The sequence below is a fragment of the Bacillus rossius genome, chromosome 15 (assembly GCF_032445375.1).
Source record: "Bacillus rossius redtenbacheri isolate Brsri chromosome 15, Brsri_v3, whole genome shotgun sequence".
Lineage (NCBI taxonomy): Eukaryota > Metazoa > Arthropoda > Insecta > Phasmatodea > Bacillidae > Bacillus > Bacillus rossius.
In genome coordinates, this window is record NC_086342.1 from 31,034,970 (window position 1) to 31,049,832 (window position 14,863).

The 14,863-nt window shown below is 33.3% G+C and overlaps 1 protein-coding gene across 3 annotated transcripts in view; it reads left to right on the top strand.

The window, feature by feature from the left end:
- Positions 1-1,874: 1,874 nt before the first annotated feature.
- Positions 1,875-14,863, top strand: part of LOC134539320 (casein kinase I) — a 133,213-nt gene continuing 120,224 nt past the window's right edge. For 2 of the 3 annotated variants that reach the window (XM_063381240.1, XM_063381241.1), the window contains exons 1-2: positions 1,885-2,149; positions 7,827-7,933. In XM_063381240.1, coding sequence (XP_063237310.1) covers positions 2,024-2,149; positions 7,827-7,933 — 233 coding nt within the window. In that variant the 5' untranslated portion in view covers positions 1,885-2,023. Of the gene's footprint in view, positions 2,150-7,826; positions 7,934-14,863 lie in introns of all 3 variants that reach the window. The other variant, XM_063381239.1, reaches the window with a different exon arrangement.

Genomic DNA, 14,863 nt, shown 5'->3' on the forward strand with positions numbered 1-14,863 from the left:
TTTTGTTAAGAGATATGTTTTTTTAGTTTGTGTTTACCCTAATTAAAACAAAATTAATTTATTGCTAAAAACAACCCATTGGAAACCAAACAAGTTATGCAAAACGCACATATCATGTTTCCAAAATGGCATTGTTACATTAGTCTTAAGATTATTTTTTTTTTTTTTTAATTATGGGGTTCAAAAGATTGTACATGGAGTAATAGAAAGGAGCCCCAACCAAATTATTTGCCCTCGGACCCCTAATTTCTCTCGAAGAGTCTATGTACTCATAAACTACAATAAAAACACAGCACAGAAAATAGTTTATTATGTAGATAAATTAAGAGTAGCTAATTTAATAAAGTGCAAAACTGAATTTAATATTAGCTAACTAAGATGAGGTGGGGCGAAAGCAACATGTTGCACTTACATTTCGTAATACAAATTAGACACAAAAAGGGGGTGAACAATGCATGAAATCAGGTTTTTTTGCTTTTATAATATGATGTTTTTAATGCAAACGAAATGTTAAATCCACATTTTCGAACTCGGCAGACGACTGCGTCATTGTCAAAAAAATCATGAAAATTTGGAACTGTTTGACTTTTTTATTTTTTTATTTTTCATATTTTGTCAATTTTGACCCAGAAGGACTAGTTTTACGGTAACAACCGTTCTCTTCACTTTTAAAGTACACTGAATTTTCAACAATTTTAAATCAGAATTTTTATTGTAAGGTTATAGTTCCTGAGCTACAGCTTTTCGTAGTTTGGCCAATTTTTTCAAGTTACATTAATTTTAGAAAACTTTCATTATTTTTAGTTACCATTGATGTATCTGAAGGCCTATTTTATTGTTCTGAAACCTCCACCCACCCTCCCAATTGACTCTACTGGGGTTTCAGGATAACCTAAAGTGACCCCGCTCTCCAACACCTATTTGGACAATTTGGGAGTCTGTTGAAATCAAATTAGAATAGCTACATAGGTACTATTTTTTAATACTATCAAGCTATCTTTACTTGCTGCCTGTACCTATAAATAACCATGTATGTTATAATGTAATATTGAACTAAAAAAAATCTATAGGATTTTCCTTAAGGGGGAAACAGTTTTTCGCTTCTCCTTAAAAATGTGACAAAAGGGACTTGCCAATTTATGTAACTAAGTTACTCATATATACACACAAACCAGTTGGGTCCACTGAAGCTGCTACCCTAATCCTAATGCATTGAATCGCAACGCAAACGCAAGGGTTAATGCGAGGTCATTGGTTTGACGAGGGAACACGCCAGTGCGTGGCTGTGAACGGTTCATTGGCTGTAAAATGTATAGTCGACTAGAGCATCAGTATTTATCTTTCAATTGTAACTAATCTTTTAATGAAATAAATTAATAGCATGTCACAATTTATAAATCACAATCAATTTCTTTTTAATAGTTTTAATTAAATGTGACCACAAAAAAATTATATATATATGGGAGTATTTTGGTGGCTATCGATCCGAAAGTTTTCAAGTTTTTTCTGCTAAACGTATCACCTTATTTTAGGCATTTCTGCACGATAGAATGATTTTTTAATTTATTTAAAAATTCCACATACGTTCTAAACTTAAATAATGTCAATTTTTCTACATTATAATGAACATACTTTCAAAATTCAAGCAGCTAAGTTTAAGAAATCGATTTGAGTAAAATAACAGATTAGGTGTGAATTCAGATATTTTATATTTAAAGATATTTATGATGATAAAATAAGGAATGTTTCAAAATAATAAGGCTTAATTTAATTTATTTGCCTCATTATACAACGCATTTTGTATGAACATATTAATCCGTAGTAATTTTTGTTTTAATATTGGAAGAAATACAAAACAAAAGCTGAAACAAACGGTGTCGCATTCTGACGGCCAGATCGTGTTGGGACGGCTCGGGGGGATGTCGGCGTGTAGTCGGAGGTGGTAGTGTTTGTGATTATTGATTTAATTTTGTTAGTTTACCTTTTAAAATTTCGAACCTTTATCTTATTAGACTTTTAAATTATGGCAACTTCAATATCTTCTAGCAAAGCGGAGTTTATAGTTGGTGGTAAATATCGTTTAGTGCGAAAAATCGGTAGTGGTTCCTTTGGTGACATATATTTGGGAATCAACATTACAAATGGAGAGGTAACCAATTTATTTTCTGTATGTTATGTAGATGTGATAAGTTTTCATTTTATGACGTTTATTTGTTGTATATTAAACTCAGTTATAAAATAGGGCAAATTTGTAACGAAATCAATGTGATCGTAAAATAACGGTATTAGTTTTCGGAAAATTGTCTTATGTTCTGGAGTCGTATGCAGATGTAACTCATGTAAAATTACATTCTGAAGGTTTAGAATAAAATTGGACATAGTTGATTCATTTATAAATTTAAAACTGTATTTGGTTGGAAATTTTCGATTAATTCCAGTGGACCATCTATACTTAAAATATTCTAATTTTTTTTTCTTGGGTTTAAATTGGTACTTTTTTGTGAAATGTTTATATATAGCCCTAAAAATATATATATGTAGATAGGTATCTATGTATATATGTCATGCCTTGAACACTTAAATTTATTAATTTTATATTTTTAAATGCTTATTTTAATGCTAGTTGTTTGTTGAATACAAAGACTATAGTTAGCCTACATAGCTATATATGGTAAAGAAAGGAATTAATAAAATGGTACTGTAGGATCTAAAAATGTTCTTTAGGAACTTTCAAAATTTTGGTTGTAGATATTATGGATATGTTAAATTGGTAATGGGTAACATTTCTCACATTTTAAACATAGTAAACATTGTTTTGAAGAAATTTGGTAGTCATAAATTAGTATTTTTTTGTTTCCATTTATTACTGGTTGTCATATATTTGAGTCACTTTATTACCTCGAGCGTGATCATAATGCAGAGGCTACAATAAAATACCTGCTTCATTTTCTCTCCCTTATTTATATTAATTAAAAATTATTGTTCCTATTCTGCTAGGGTAACAAACAATGCCGCACAGTTAAAAGAGATGAAAATGAAGCAGGCATGTGTTAGTACTCTAGCTGTGGGGTGAAATCTGCGGACTGTAATGTTTTACACCACAAGAACAGTCACATTAATGCTCTCAAAGTGGTGCAGATTTGAAATGACTGTACACACATTATTTGGACCTAAGTATTTATTTATTAAGTACATTCCGAAGAACCTTTTATTATGTTATACCTAAACCATAAAGCTATGGATCAAGTCAGTTTTACATCTAATTATTGTAGTATTTACAAATTAAATAGTGAAACAAATACCATATTAAAAAGTAAAACTGAGGAGATAAACATTTAAACAAAGTAAGTAATACTTAGGCTTTCACACAATATAAAAGGTAAGGAGGTTCATTAATTTTTACATTAAGTTTGTGCAGCTCCTAGAATCATTTTAGGATACATATATGTTTTAAAATTTGAAATAAATGGTTTATAATAAAAAGTATTTACAGCCATAAAACTAAATTATATGCCTATTAACTGTACTTTTGGACTATTTAAATTGAGCAGGATTAATGTTGACACTTGACATACAAGGTTAACTACATGAAAGCATTATTTGCAATTTATTATACACATTCAGTTACCCTAATGCTGTATTTAGCATTAACAGAAGTTTTAGGCTCTATATAATAAGCATTACAGTATTTATTTATTCTGCTGCTTAGGTATTCCATTGTCTTCTAAGTAGGTACTGAGATTACTTAGCCTCGCATCTGCTCCTTACCATGTATTGTCCAGTAGATTCAGTAACGGGGTATCTACAGGTCCTGAAAATTACCAAAATCACTGTGGTTTTAAGGAAACTGAAGGACAAGTCATAAAGTCCTAAAATGTTGCTGGAAGTTATTAAACTTTAATTCCCAACAGCCTTTTTGTGACTTGAATTTTAATTTATGTATGTATCTGTTAATCTCACTGATATAAAATAGGTTGTAAGAAAATTTGATTAAAAGACCCTGAAAAAGTCATAAAATTGGTTCACCTGGTATTTTTAAACCTGAGTAAATAAGGTACCAGTTTTCGTGCAAGAACCATTGATTAGGTGGGCTAGGGAAAACTCAGAGCAATTGTCTGAAGTAAGAGTGTGAGAACCCTTAACAAGTCATAGTTTTTCTTTCAACCATAAAGGAAGGGTGTACTCCCATGTGGGTGTTTTTTTTTGCTGACATGTGGATATTGTAAACTTTAAAATAAATTCAATTTTGATACTGCACCATATAAAATAGAGGGTAGTAAAGGAAGCCCACTCCGTCAGTAGCTGATATGATAGTAGCGTTATTTCAGTGCTTGAATGATGGTGCACTGTACTATGGCAATAATGATATTTCATAGTTTGATTGTTTTGTGCTTTTTTTTAGCCAGGAAATTTAATATTTGACAAAACCTAAGTAAGGACCTGTTTGTGAATAATATTTATTCTAGTTCCTATAGTTTTCAGGTAGAATTAAAGCTCATAATTTTAGTCTGCAATTACGTTGTTGTAGTCTTCATGTTGTTCATTATACATGAATTTTGTTTTCTGCTTGAAATTTCACAAATATATATTTCATTTTGCTTTCAAAACTTGTTCCACACCTTAGAGCCCTTTCACATGGGCAACTCAATCGCCAGCAACTAAGCTGCGGGCGAGTCGCTATCAACTGCTGAATCATTGCCTTGATCAGGATTTCCAGTGAGCATTCACACGGGCAACTGTCTCGTCAAGGTCGGGCAACACTCAAGTGATAGTTGCTCGCAGTTGCTCTCCCCAGAAATCGACCTCCACCGCCCAACCACTGTTCCATTCAGTTAGTTAGAGCTTTCACACTGGCTACTGTCTCTCGTCAAATTTACTTTATTTTCTACTGTAAAACATGTGTTCTACTTATGACACCAAGACATTCATCAAGTTGGTCATGAGGGCCAGCCCTGTGGAAAATCTCTAATGCTAATTATGATAGTAAACAAATGGAAAAAAATATTTGTGGTACAAAATTTATGAAACTCCTACAGTATCAACTTAGTATTAGTTGGTTTGAAGGGTACTTGTTGCAGCTCAGCAAATAACCTCCAACCCACGCATGGATAAACATAAAAAGTACCTTCATCCGAATATGTACCTAAAAACAAATGACAAAAGTCCTAAGCTGGATTAGGAATGGCTACTAGAGGTGTGTTATTGTAGGTACAAGCAAGTTAAATTTTATCTTTACGTCTCCTTTAATTATTTTCTTTTCAACTGTAAATAGGTACATTATAAATAGATACAAATAGTTTCTACACAAATTCTTTTACATAGTTGAATAATTTGCTCAAACATGTATAATACTGATCCCTGCAACTATAACATTCAATACATGTACAAAATTATAAGCATAACATGAAACCATTATATTTTACATTATCAGGTCCTGTAATCGGACTCTCGCAAAGCAAAGCTAGCCAGCTGTGAATGACAAAATGAGAGAGAGTCAAAAAGATACAGCACATCGAGCCTCATTTGGCTTAACCTATTAACGTAGACCAGACAACACAGAACTGGCAAAGCAAGATACAGTTACAACAAACAATAAAGAGGAATTGAAAAATTATTGAGCCACAAAACCGTACGTACCACGAGACAACTTGACATGGTTACCCTTTTGCAAAATTCCAAACGTATATTTCCAAGTGGCAAGCAGAAACAAATAATTTAGAACAAATTTCAAAAGGCTACATAACGATCACATGACGTTAAGAACTGGGCCACAACCTGTTGGTGCTCAAGCACACAAACCCAAGTTCCGCGAAGAAGCTTACCATGCCGAGAGCTCGCAAGCACCGTACCCCTAACTGACTTATAGTTACAAAAGGAACTACATCCTGCTAAAATGCAAAGTGACCCGACATTGTCGGTAGCTACAGCTAAACAGGCCTCGAGACCCAGCGTCGAAGATCCTTGAATGCCGCGCCCCAGAAGGGGAACAGCGCAAGCGCCGTAAACCTGAAGGGAGGGGGATCAATTACCAGTTGGAAGGAGAAGGAATTGTGACGTATCTAAAGGGGAAAGGAGGGGGAATGGGTAGGAGGGGTGACGACCACGCCGTACATGACGTTGTCATTACAGGTTATTATAAATCTATAATAATCAGAAATTATTGTTGATATTTTAAATTATGATAGTATATTTTTCTGAAGAACTACCTATTGTTAATTGAATTTTTCACATTTGTCTATTCATTTTATTGTCTCATGTCATTCATACAATTAATACCTGATGGTGACTGCAGCTCGTTCCTCAGCAGGCATATCTCGACACTACTGCAACACCAGTTCCAAAATTTGGCTCAGTTCATTAAATGTTTCTAGTCACATTATAAAGTAAAAATTGAGGAAATGTGAAAGAGAAGACTCCTTCCTTCAGTATGGCAGCATTGATAGGATGCTTTCATAAATTTATTTTTCTTGATTACTTTTTGATGTGTAACATCTTAGCTTTCGTTGTACGGCATTTGGTAGTAGTAATTTCATGAATTTAATGGAAGGCGCATAAAATGGGAATGTGTACTCGTGGTGCTGCCATCTGTGGCAGATGGCACGAACCACAATTCTTAGAGACAAAGGAAAAATTTATAGTATTAACAGTTTATTGCATTTTATTAAGATGAGCAGTATTTTATAAAATTCCTTGTCGAAAATCAGGTGCAAAAAGTGTTAAGTATTTTCCAGGCCTTTTTCGCTTTAATCGGAGCCGTTTCATTATATTTAACATTTAACTATGCAAATTGATTGATTCGATAGACGACATAGCTGCTCCGGCAACAAATTATAGCAGCGGGTGTGGAAACTACGTATGATTCACGTCCAGAAATGTATTTAAAAAAAAAAAAATTGTTTATCACGCTTGACATTATTTAAAAGAATTCTACGTTAAATTTCAAGTCCAAGTTTCGTTTTGTAAATGTAGTTACAACATGAGAACACATGAATTTTCTTTGTATGGGGGTTAGATGTTGCACGTCTCTGGCACTACTGCAAGACTCTCTCACATATTTTTTTCTTCCTATCGACACAGTCACTTATTATCAATTCAATTAAATTTTATTTAGTGCCCATAGCAGAAGAGCGCTGCGCTCACTTCAGCGAATAGTTGAACACTGGGATCTCCTCAACAATCTGGCAACAATCATTGAAAAGTTTCCGGCATGGCAACTTGAGAGTGAAGCAACTCAGTTGCCCATTTGAAACATCTAAACTTACATAAAACAGATTAAACTATGAAATAAGTGTTTTAATCAACAAATTAAAAAAAAAATTGTTTTACAAAAAAAAATATTTTAGCCACTTAAAGGTTTTTCGAATTCTAGCTGCAGTTTTATGCAGTATGTAAAGTCACAGTACACAATCACATCTGGTTGATTGAAAAAAACATATGTATAGAAGTACCTAAAAGGCATAAAAATATATTATGTTTATTTTTTTCCCCAAAGCTCCTAAATAATTATTTTTATTTGTAGGCATTAACAATTTTGATTATAAATAGTTTTGTAGAATCCATACAAAATTAAAAATAGATTTTGTCTTTGAAAGTAGCAGGAAATAAAACACTTAGGTACGTGGTAACTCAAAATCTGCAGCTTCATCAACTTCCCTACAATTTCACTGCAGTCTGACAAACTTTTAGTTAACACCATATAAATAATAATACCTTGCATACTTTGAGGTTAACTAAACCAACAGAATGTGTGTAAACAGGTTGCAAAAATTATAGTATTAATCTGCATGTATTGAATTAAGGTAAAAAAAGGAAATGTTTGTTTGCAGGAAGTCGCAGTGAAACTCGAGTCAATACGCGCAAGACATCCGCAGTTGCTCTACGAGAGTAAATTGTACAAAATACTTCATGGCGGTGTTGGAATTCCTCATATTAGGTGAGTAACTTTCTTCGGGAGTTATTTTTTCATTGTAGCTAATCAGTATTTTTTTTTTTGCTGATATGTAGTTAGTCAGAATATGGTGTCTCTAAGTTTCCAATATAATTATGATTGCATTACTAACAATATGTACCTATGTGCTGCAGCTGATTAATAATGGCTGCCAAAACTTTTACCTAAACGTACTAAGACATTTCCAGTGTCGTGATCAGGGTTCCCACAGACAGGAAAAATCTGGAAAACATGATAAACTCAGGCAATTGAAAATGTTTTCAAAACCTGTAAAATGCAGGGAAATTGGTTACCAAATTTTTAAATTTTCCTTTATCTGTAAACAGCAAATTCATGTGAAGTTGAAAACATATCTTTTTTCATAATTAAATGTAACACCAAGATAAACATAACGAATCAACTGTGTGTTGTTTCTATGATTCGAAGCACAATGAAATGTTGATAGTTCACCTGATAACAATCAATAATGGGTCATTTTTAAGTTTGGGCTCAAGTATCCTGATATACAGACCAGCAGCATTGGTTGCATAGTATTGATGGAAATAACAGTACAGACTGTTTATTTTGCAGGAAAAAGATTTTTGTATATAATATGTGGTTAAAATGAGTTTCTATTTAGTATTTAGCCTATATTTAGTTTAATATTTGGGGTGTTATCTTGATTTATGAGATGGAAAGCAGAAGCTTCATGGGGGCTGAAGACCTGAAAAACTTGGAAAAGCTTTATTAGTTGAACATGGAAACCCCCCCCCCCCCCAACCCCCTTCCCTTAGCGAGCTTCAGGATCCGCCATCTGTGAGTTAGTGATTGCTTAGTTTTTTTTTGTTACCTACAGCCATATGGGTAGCAGATTTGGTGAGCGTTTAGAACAGAAATTTTGTTTTGCTATATCTAATCCTTCTGTAATCCAGCACAGATTGCGTTTGTGTAGTTTCAGGTAATTTGGGCACATGTTCTTGGATGCAATGTGATATCAGGGACTTTTAAGCAGTAAAGTTCATGTGTATTTTTTCTTACCATCGAGCAACTTTTTACAACTTCTTTTTAAATATTATTGTACTATTACTGTATATTAAGGGGGTGCCTCCTATATCAGTCAAGATTTTATATTTACACAATTACAGATAAACTTGTAGAATTAGTCAATTGTTTAACTTTCATGAAATGAAAAATATATACAGCGCATACTTTTTGCATAATTTGCTGCCAAAGTTATATTTTTAAGGTTTTTGGGTTGTACAAATAAGGAGAATTTAATTTAATGCAGACTGAAAATTTTTGTGTTTAACTGCAATGCCACTGGCTACTTCAAGAAATGGTTTTAATTTCTTTCAGAAAATATTAATAAATTTTACCTGGCATTTCAAAATTCTCAAATTTGTTACGATTTTGGCAGCCAAGAAACATGAAATGAATTTTTGTGATAGAAATGCAAACTATATCATGAAGTAGCCAGTGGCATTGCAGTTAAACCTAAAAAATAATAATTCAATTCTGCAATAAAATAAATTCTCCTTATTTGTACAACCCAAAAATGTTAAAACTGTAACTTTGGCAGCTAATTATGCAAAAAGGATGCGCTGTATATATTTTTCATTTTGTGAAAGTCAAACAATTGAAAAAGTCTAAAAGTTGATCAGTGATTAATATAGGTATAAAATCATGACCTGACATGGGAGGCACCCCATTAATTCCAGTTACACTGTATGTATGTTTGATAATCCAGCAAAATGGCTTACCCGGCACAGATATGGTACTGAACTTCACGGATTAAATACCTTTACTCTCTATGGGGCTTCCTATATTTCTTTGTGAATTTTTATAGTCCAAAATTGTTTTGCAAGATGTACCAGTTAACTGTTTTTGATCTAGTAGTGATATTTTCAGTTTTTATTTTTATTTTTTTTAAATATTTTTAAAGTTTTTTTTATAAATTTTTTTAGCAGTAATGGCATGTAGGGAAGACTACACATATTGGGCACACTCATGTAATGAGTTCAAGAAATGTAGATTAATAGAACATTTAGCATTCACGTTTAAAAAAAAAAATTCTATTGCTAAACATACCTAATTTAACTTATTTGATGAACATTCGCAGGTAAGTAGCTGCATTTAGTAAAAACTAGGAAAATGTTTTAAAAGTTGTCAAATTAATCCCTTGTTTTTCTTTATGTAGCTAAGCATTTATTTTCTCACTAACAATTCATTGGCCTTGGTATTTAAGCTAATTCCTCGAAATTGAGGAATTTGATAGTATGTGACACCCCACTTCTCTTCTATGCATAGTCATTTTGAGCCTACCAAAAGCACAGAAATGTCTGTTGTGAATAGCTTGTCACAACTAGAAAAAAGTTAGCTTGGCCTTTTTTAGGACAGTATAAATATTAATAGTCATCAAAATTGTACTTTTTAACTGTGTGATGTAAAAACTAAATGCTGCAGCTAGCTCATAAAAATGTATTTATATTTAACTCATTTCTTAGTCACTATCACTCTGCACTTATTTAACCTCCATAATGATGATAATCTTGTTTGATTACATGGGGTTATGATAGGTTACTGTAAAAAAATGTCTGAGACTTTTGTTTTATATTTTTTTCCAGTGCGATAAAAGTTTTGGGTCCAGATATCAAATTGATTGTACGTCAGGTTTTAAATAATAATATTCTTTTACCTCCCAAATATATATTTTATCTCTTTCTAAAATGTCATGATTGTTAGTTTGTGTACTATTAGTCTTTAGTGTTTCCAATTAGTTTGTTTAATTTTTAATTTTATTTTAATTGGTGGCCCACAAAGTGCCTGATTTTCATTGCAATTTTATTTTGAGTATGGCCACCATTGATCGGTGAACAAATATCTACAACTTCTTTGCCTCTATTTATATATAATGTGTGTGTGTAGTTATGATCTTACTAGCTAATGCCCGGCATGTTGTTGCTAAGCTTTTTTTTTTAATTTGAAGTAGGTACACACATAAGAAGTATCTCTGTATCTCTTTGTTTCTCGCAGTGTCCCTCTGTAAATATTAATATATTTCTCGCTATATAAAATCTATATACTATCTTCATATCACTATATCTCTATGTCTGTGTAACTATCTCAACTTATCTCTCTATATATCAATCTCCATATTTATATCTCTGTACATCTCTAGACATCTCTGTATATACCTCGCTCTACCTCTATGTCTGTATCTTTATCTTAACAAAACAGTTGACCAACACACAAACATGTCACAGGTGTGACATAGACATTTAAAAACACAAGCGTATTTGAATGCAACGTTGTCTCAAAACCTCAAAACAATTGGTGAAGAAATTTAGGATATTTTAGATTTTGAGAGAACATTTACATTTTTATTTGTATATTGATTGTTGTTTTGATCCTGCTAGCCCAAACAAGTATGTTTCTTTGACATTGTGCCTTGTATTTGATGTGGATTTTTTAAGTTTCTGTGAATATCAATCCAAGAATTCCTCACACAATTACATGTGATAAATTACTCCTTCCATGAACAGTTACTTTGAAACCAGTTTATTTTCAGGAAACAAAAGAAACATATTCCAAGCTTGTTTAAATCTGCTTCAAGGTTGACAATTCCTTGCAGATCAATAGTTTACTGGTTTTGTGTTGGGTTAGCAAACTGATATAGTGTGTGTACCAATCTGTATTTTTTTTACTATTAGGAATATGCTGATGAATTTTTTGAACTACCTAAATACGTAGTCCCTTTAACTCCTGTGAGTATAGTCATTAGGAAGTAAGCCAATCAAGAATAAAAGCTTATTGCTATCAAATTATCTGCAAAAAAAAAAGTTTGTGAAATCCATTTTATCAGTGAAGTTGATACTGGTGACCATTTTTTTCTAATGTAATATACCTGTCAACTGTAATAGCTTATATAATCGGGCATGTTTTGTACCACAGCCACGATAGAATAGCTATTTTGCCGGATTTTTGAACATTGTTTTAGTTTTAATATGAATATCAAAGAAAAATTTAAATAAATCATTTTTTAAAACAAGTTTTAAGAATCTGCTCTATGGCAAGAAAAAATGTACATCACCATTAATGTTAAAATAATTTTTCTGATATCACTTTACATATGTGACTTGGATCGCTTCTTTGAAAATCATAAAACACTGAGTGGAGGACTAAAAACGAAACGTGGGCAGCGCAGTTGCTCAACATGTCGACCAAGATCAGAAAACGCCAGAATTACCCCGAAAATATCCTAATGCCAGGGCTCAATCAGTGCCGGCTTACAGAATACCAAGCCAAAGTATTATGAATTAAAGAATGCTGACTGTGTATGAAACATGATATATTGATTCGTTGCTTAGCTTCTAGATAATTTTTGAAATTTATAATGGGACATAACTCATTTAGTACTAAGGAATAATGTGTATGTGTGGAGTCCAGGCATGACAGAAGTGACATTTTTTGCTTATTATATTTTTAGGTATAGGAAACATAATTCTCTTTGGCTGAGGTTGCACTTAAAAAAAAAATATATATATGCAAGTATGTGAGTGGTAAATTATGCTATTGTATAAGTATGCAAATGTGCTAGTGTGAAAGTATACTAGTGTACAAGTTTGCTAGTGTGTAAGTTTGCTAGTATGCAAGTACGCTAGTGTGCACATATGCTAATGTGCAATTATGCTAGTATGCAGGTGGGTGTGTGTGCGGATGGTGTGTGTGCAATTGTGCGATTATGCGAGTGTGCAAGTATGCATTTATATAACTGCAAGTGTGCAAGTATGTTGCATCATTTCAACCTCTCCCCTACCGTCTTCTCTAATGGTTCCCACATAATGTACCTAACTATTCGCCTTATGAGATTGGAATTTTCGTAACGCTTGAAAATTTTAGCCCCCTCAGCAGAGTAGTTTCACTTCAAAATTTGTGAATGTGGTTTTGTATTATTTTTTCGTAAGGATTGGTATTTTGGGCAATACTGTCTTGTCCAGAACAATATGAGATATCGAAAAAAAAAAGGGGGGGGGGGAGGACATCTTTTGAAGAATATCATTGAGGAAAATGTTAACTAGGAGTACAGTTTGTTATGATGTAGTGTGCATCCTTCAACATTTTTTACAGTTATTTGAAACCCCTGGCAGACATGTGCATTATAAAATTCATTTTTCATTCATTTGTGTTAGGATTGGAATACAAATTGACAAAGGGTTTCTTAAAATCTTAAAAAAAAAAGTGAGAAAATAATTTATGAACTATAAAAAAGTAGTTATATTGGTTCATTCGTAATAACCGTTATTAACTGAGGTAACTAACCCCTTATGTGGGGTAGGTGGTTCCTGCTCAGTGGTCATAATTTGGTAATTGTTCCTTATTGTGTATCCAGTGTATATCAAAGCTTTATAATATGTATCTTCAAAATAATATCAAAATATTTTGGTAATTGTACCGTTTCAAATTATACACATTAAACAGCTTACTTTATTTATTTATAAATTAAAATACAATTGGATTAATGTTACATGGAACAATTGTTCCCGGGAATAATGTTCCTCAAAGTTTTAAATACATATTTGGCTGAGGTTGCAGTTAAAAAAAATATACATGCAAGTATGTGAGTGCCAAAGTGTCATAATTGTATGGCATTGCATCACAAAAACACATCCTATTCCTTTCTTTATTTTTATATTTTATGTAAAAAATAGAACTGCATACACAATAAGGAACAATTAATCATGGAGTTTGTTGACCTGTGTTCTCAAGTTATGTTAACTACACTCTAAAATCCTATGCAAACTTGTTCTCATGAGGTAAAGTAACTTCACAGGTGTGATATATCTGTTATTGTAATAGTTATGGATCACAGCCATGATAAAAAGCGGTTTTCCTTTATTGCCTTCTTGCTAGGAAGGGAACTACCCTTTACTCCTTGTGGTAAGGCACCAGCAGCTGAGATCCGAGATTGGACGGAAACACGAGGTAGACCCCATAAAAAAGAGGCGGTTGGGAAGGGGGGGGGGTGCAGTTCCGTCAGCTGTGCCGGTTACTCCGAACCTGTTTTCCAGTTCCAGCTACTACCTGTTCCAAAAACGTGTGCGGCTGAGTCTCCTGGCTGGTACGCCATTTTTTGTCTGCAGTGTCTTTCACGACTGACTTTTCACCTTTGGAAGCCAACGTTATTGAACGCTTTTGGATACATTATATGACTGTTGTGCGATTACATAAATAATCATAAATAAACATTATTTGTAAATTAATTAATCGTAGATATAGATAATGCTGCAGGTGTAGCCAGATAAGATTCTCGTTCAATTACATATTTTTTTTATGAAAGAAAGAAACTGAGTCGTGTATATATTAGTTCCAATAACTGATTTTGAGATAATATTTATAAAAAAAACGGGGTGAGGAGGGGTAATTAGAGTGAGAAAGAATTCTCCTACTGTGCTGTTCATTTGAGTATGGCGATAATGAAATATAGATGACCACTTACAAAACAGTGCAGTATTTGTATGGAAGTTACGCAAACGCCTATTCAGATTTCTTCCCATGTGCGCGGGTCATTCAAATATAAACAGAATTTGGTTCAGTCTACTCAAGCAGTGACTTGAGCGGGGAATGTAAAAGGCATGCACTCTGCCCTCACACTCTCCGTACGTTATGCCAGTGTCGCTGTGGTAGCATAGCACCAGTGTCAGTTGCGCGACGGTTTATTTTTAGTTTTGTCGCTAACGAAGCTGTGAAATCGAATGAGATTGTGAAGAGTCTCAAGAGTACAGTTCGTTGATGCTTCTCTGAGTTAAACCTGTGTGTTCGATTGGGCCCTTGGAGTTTCGAAACGGTGGTGATAAAATGGAACATCTAAGCCATAAACGTCGTCCGGCAACCCCTTGGAACACCCACAATACAGTTCCAGACCTGTCCTCATGTGAC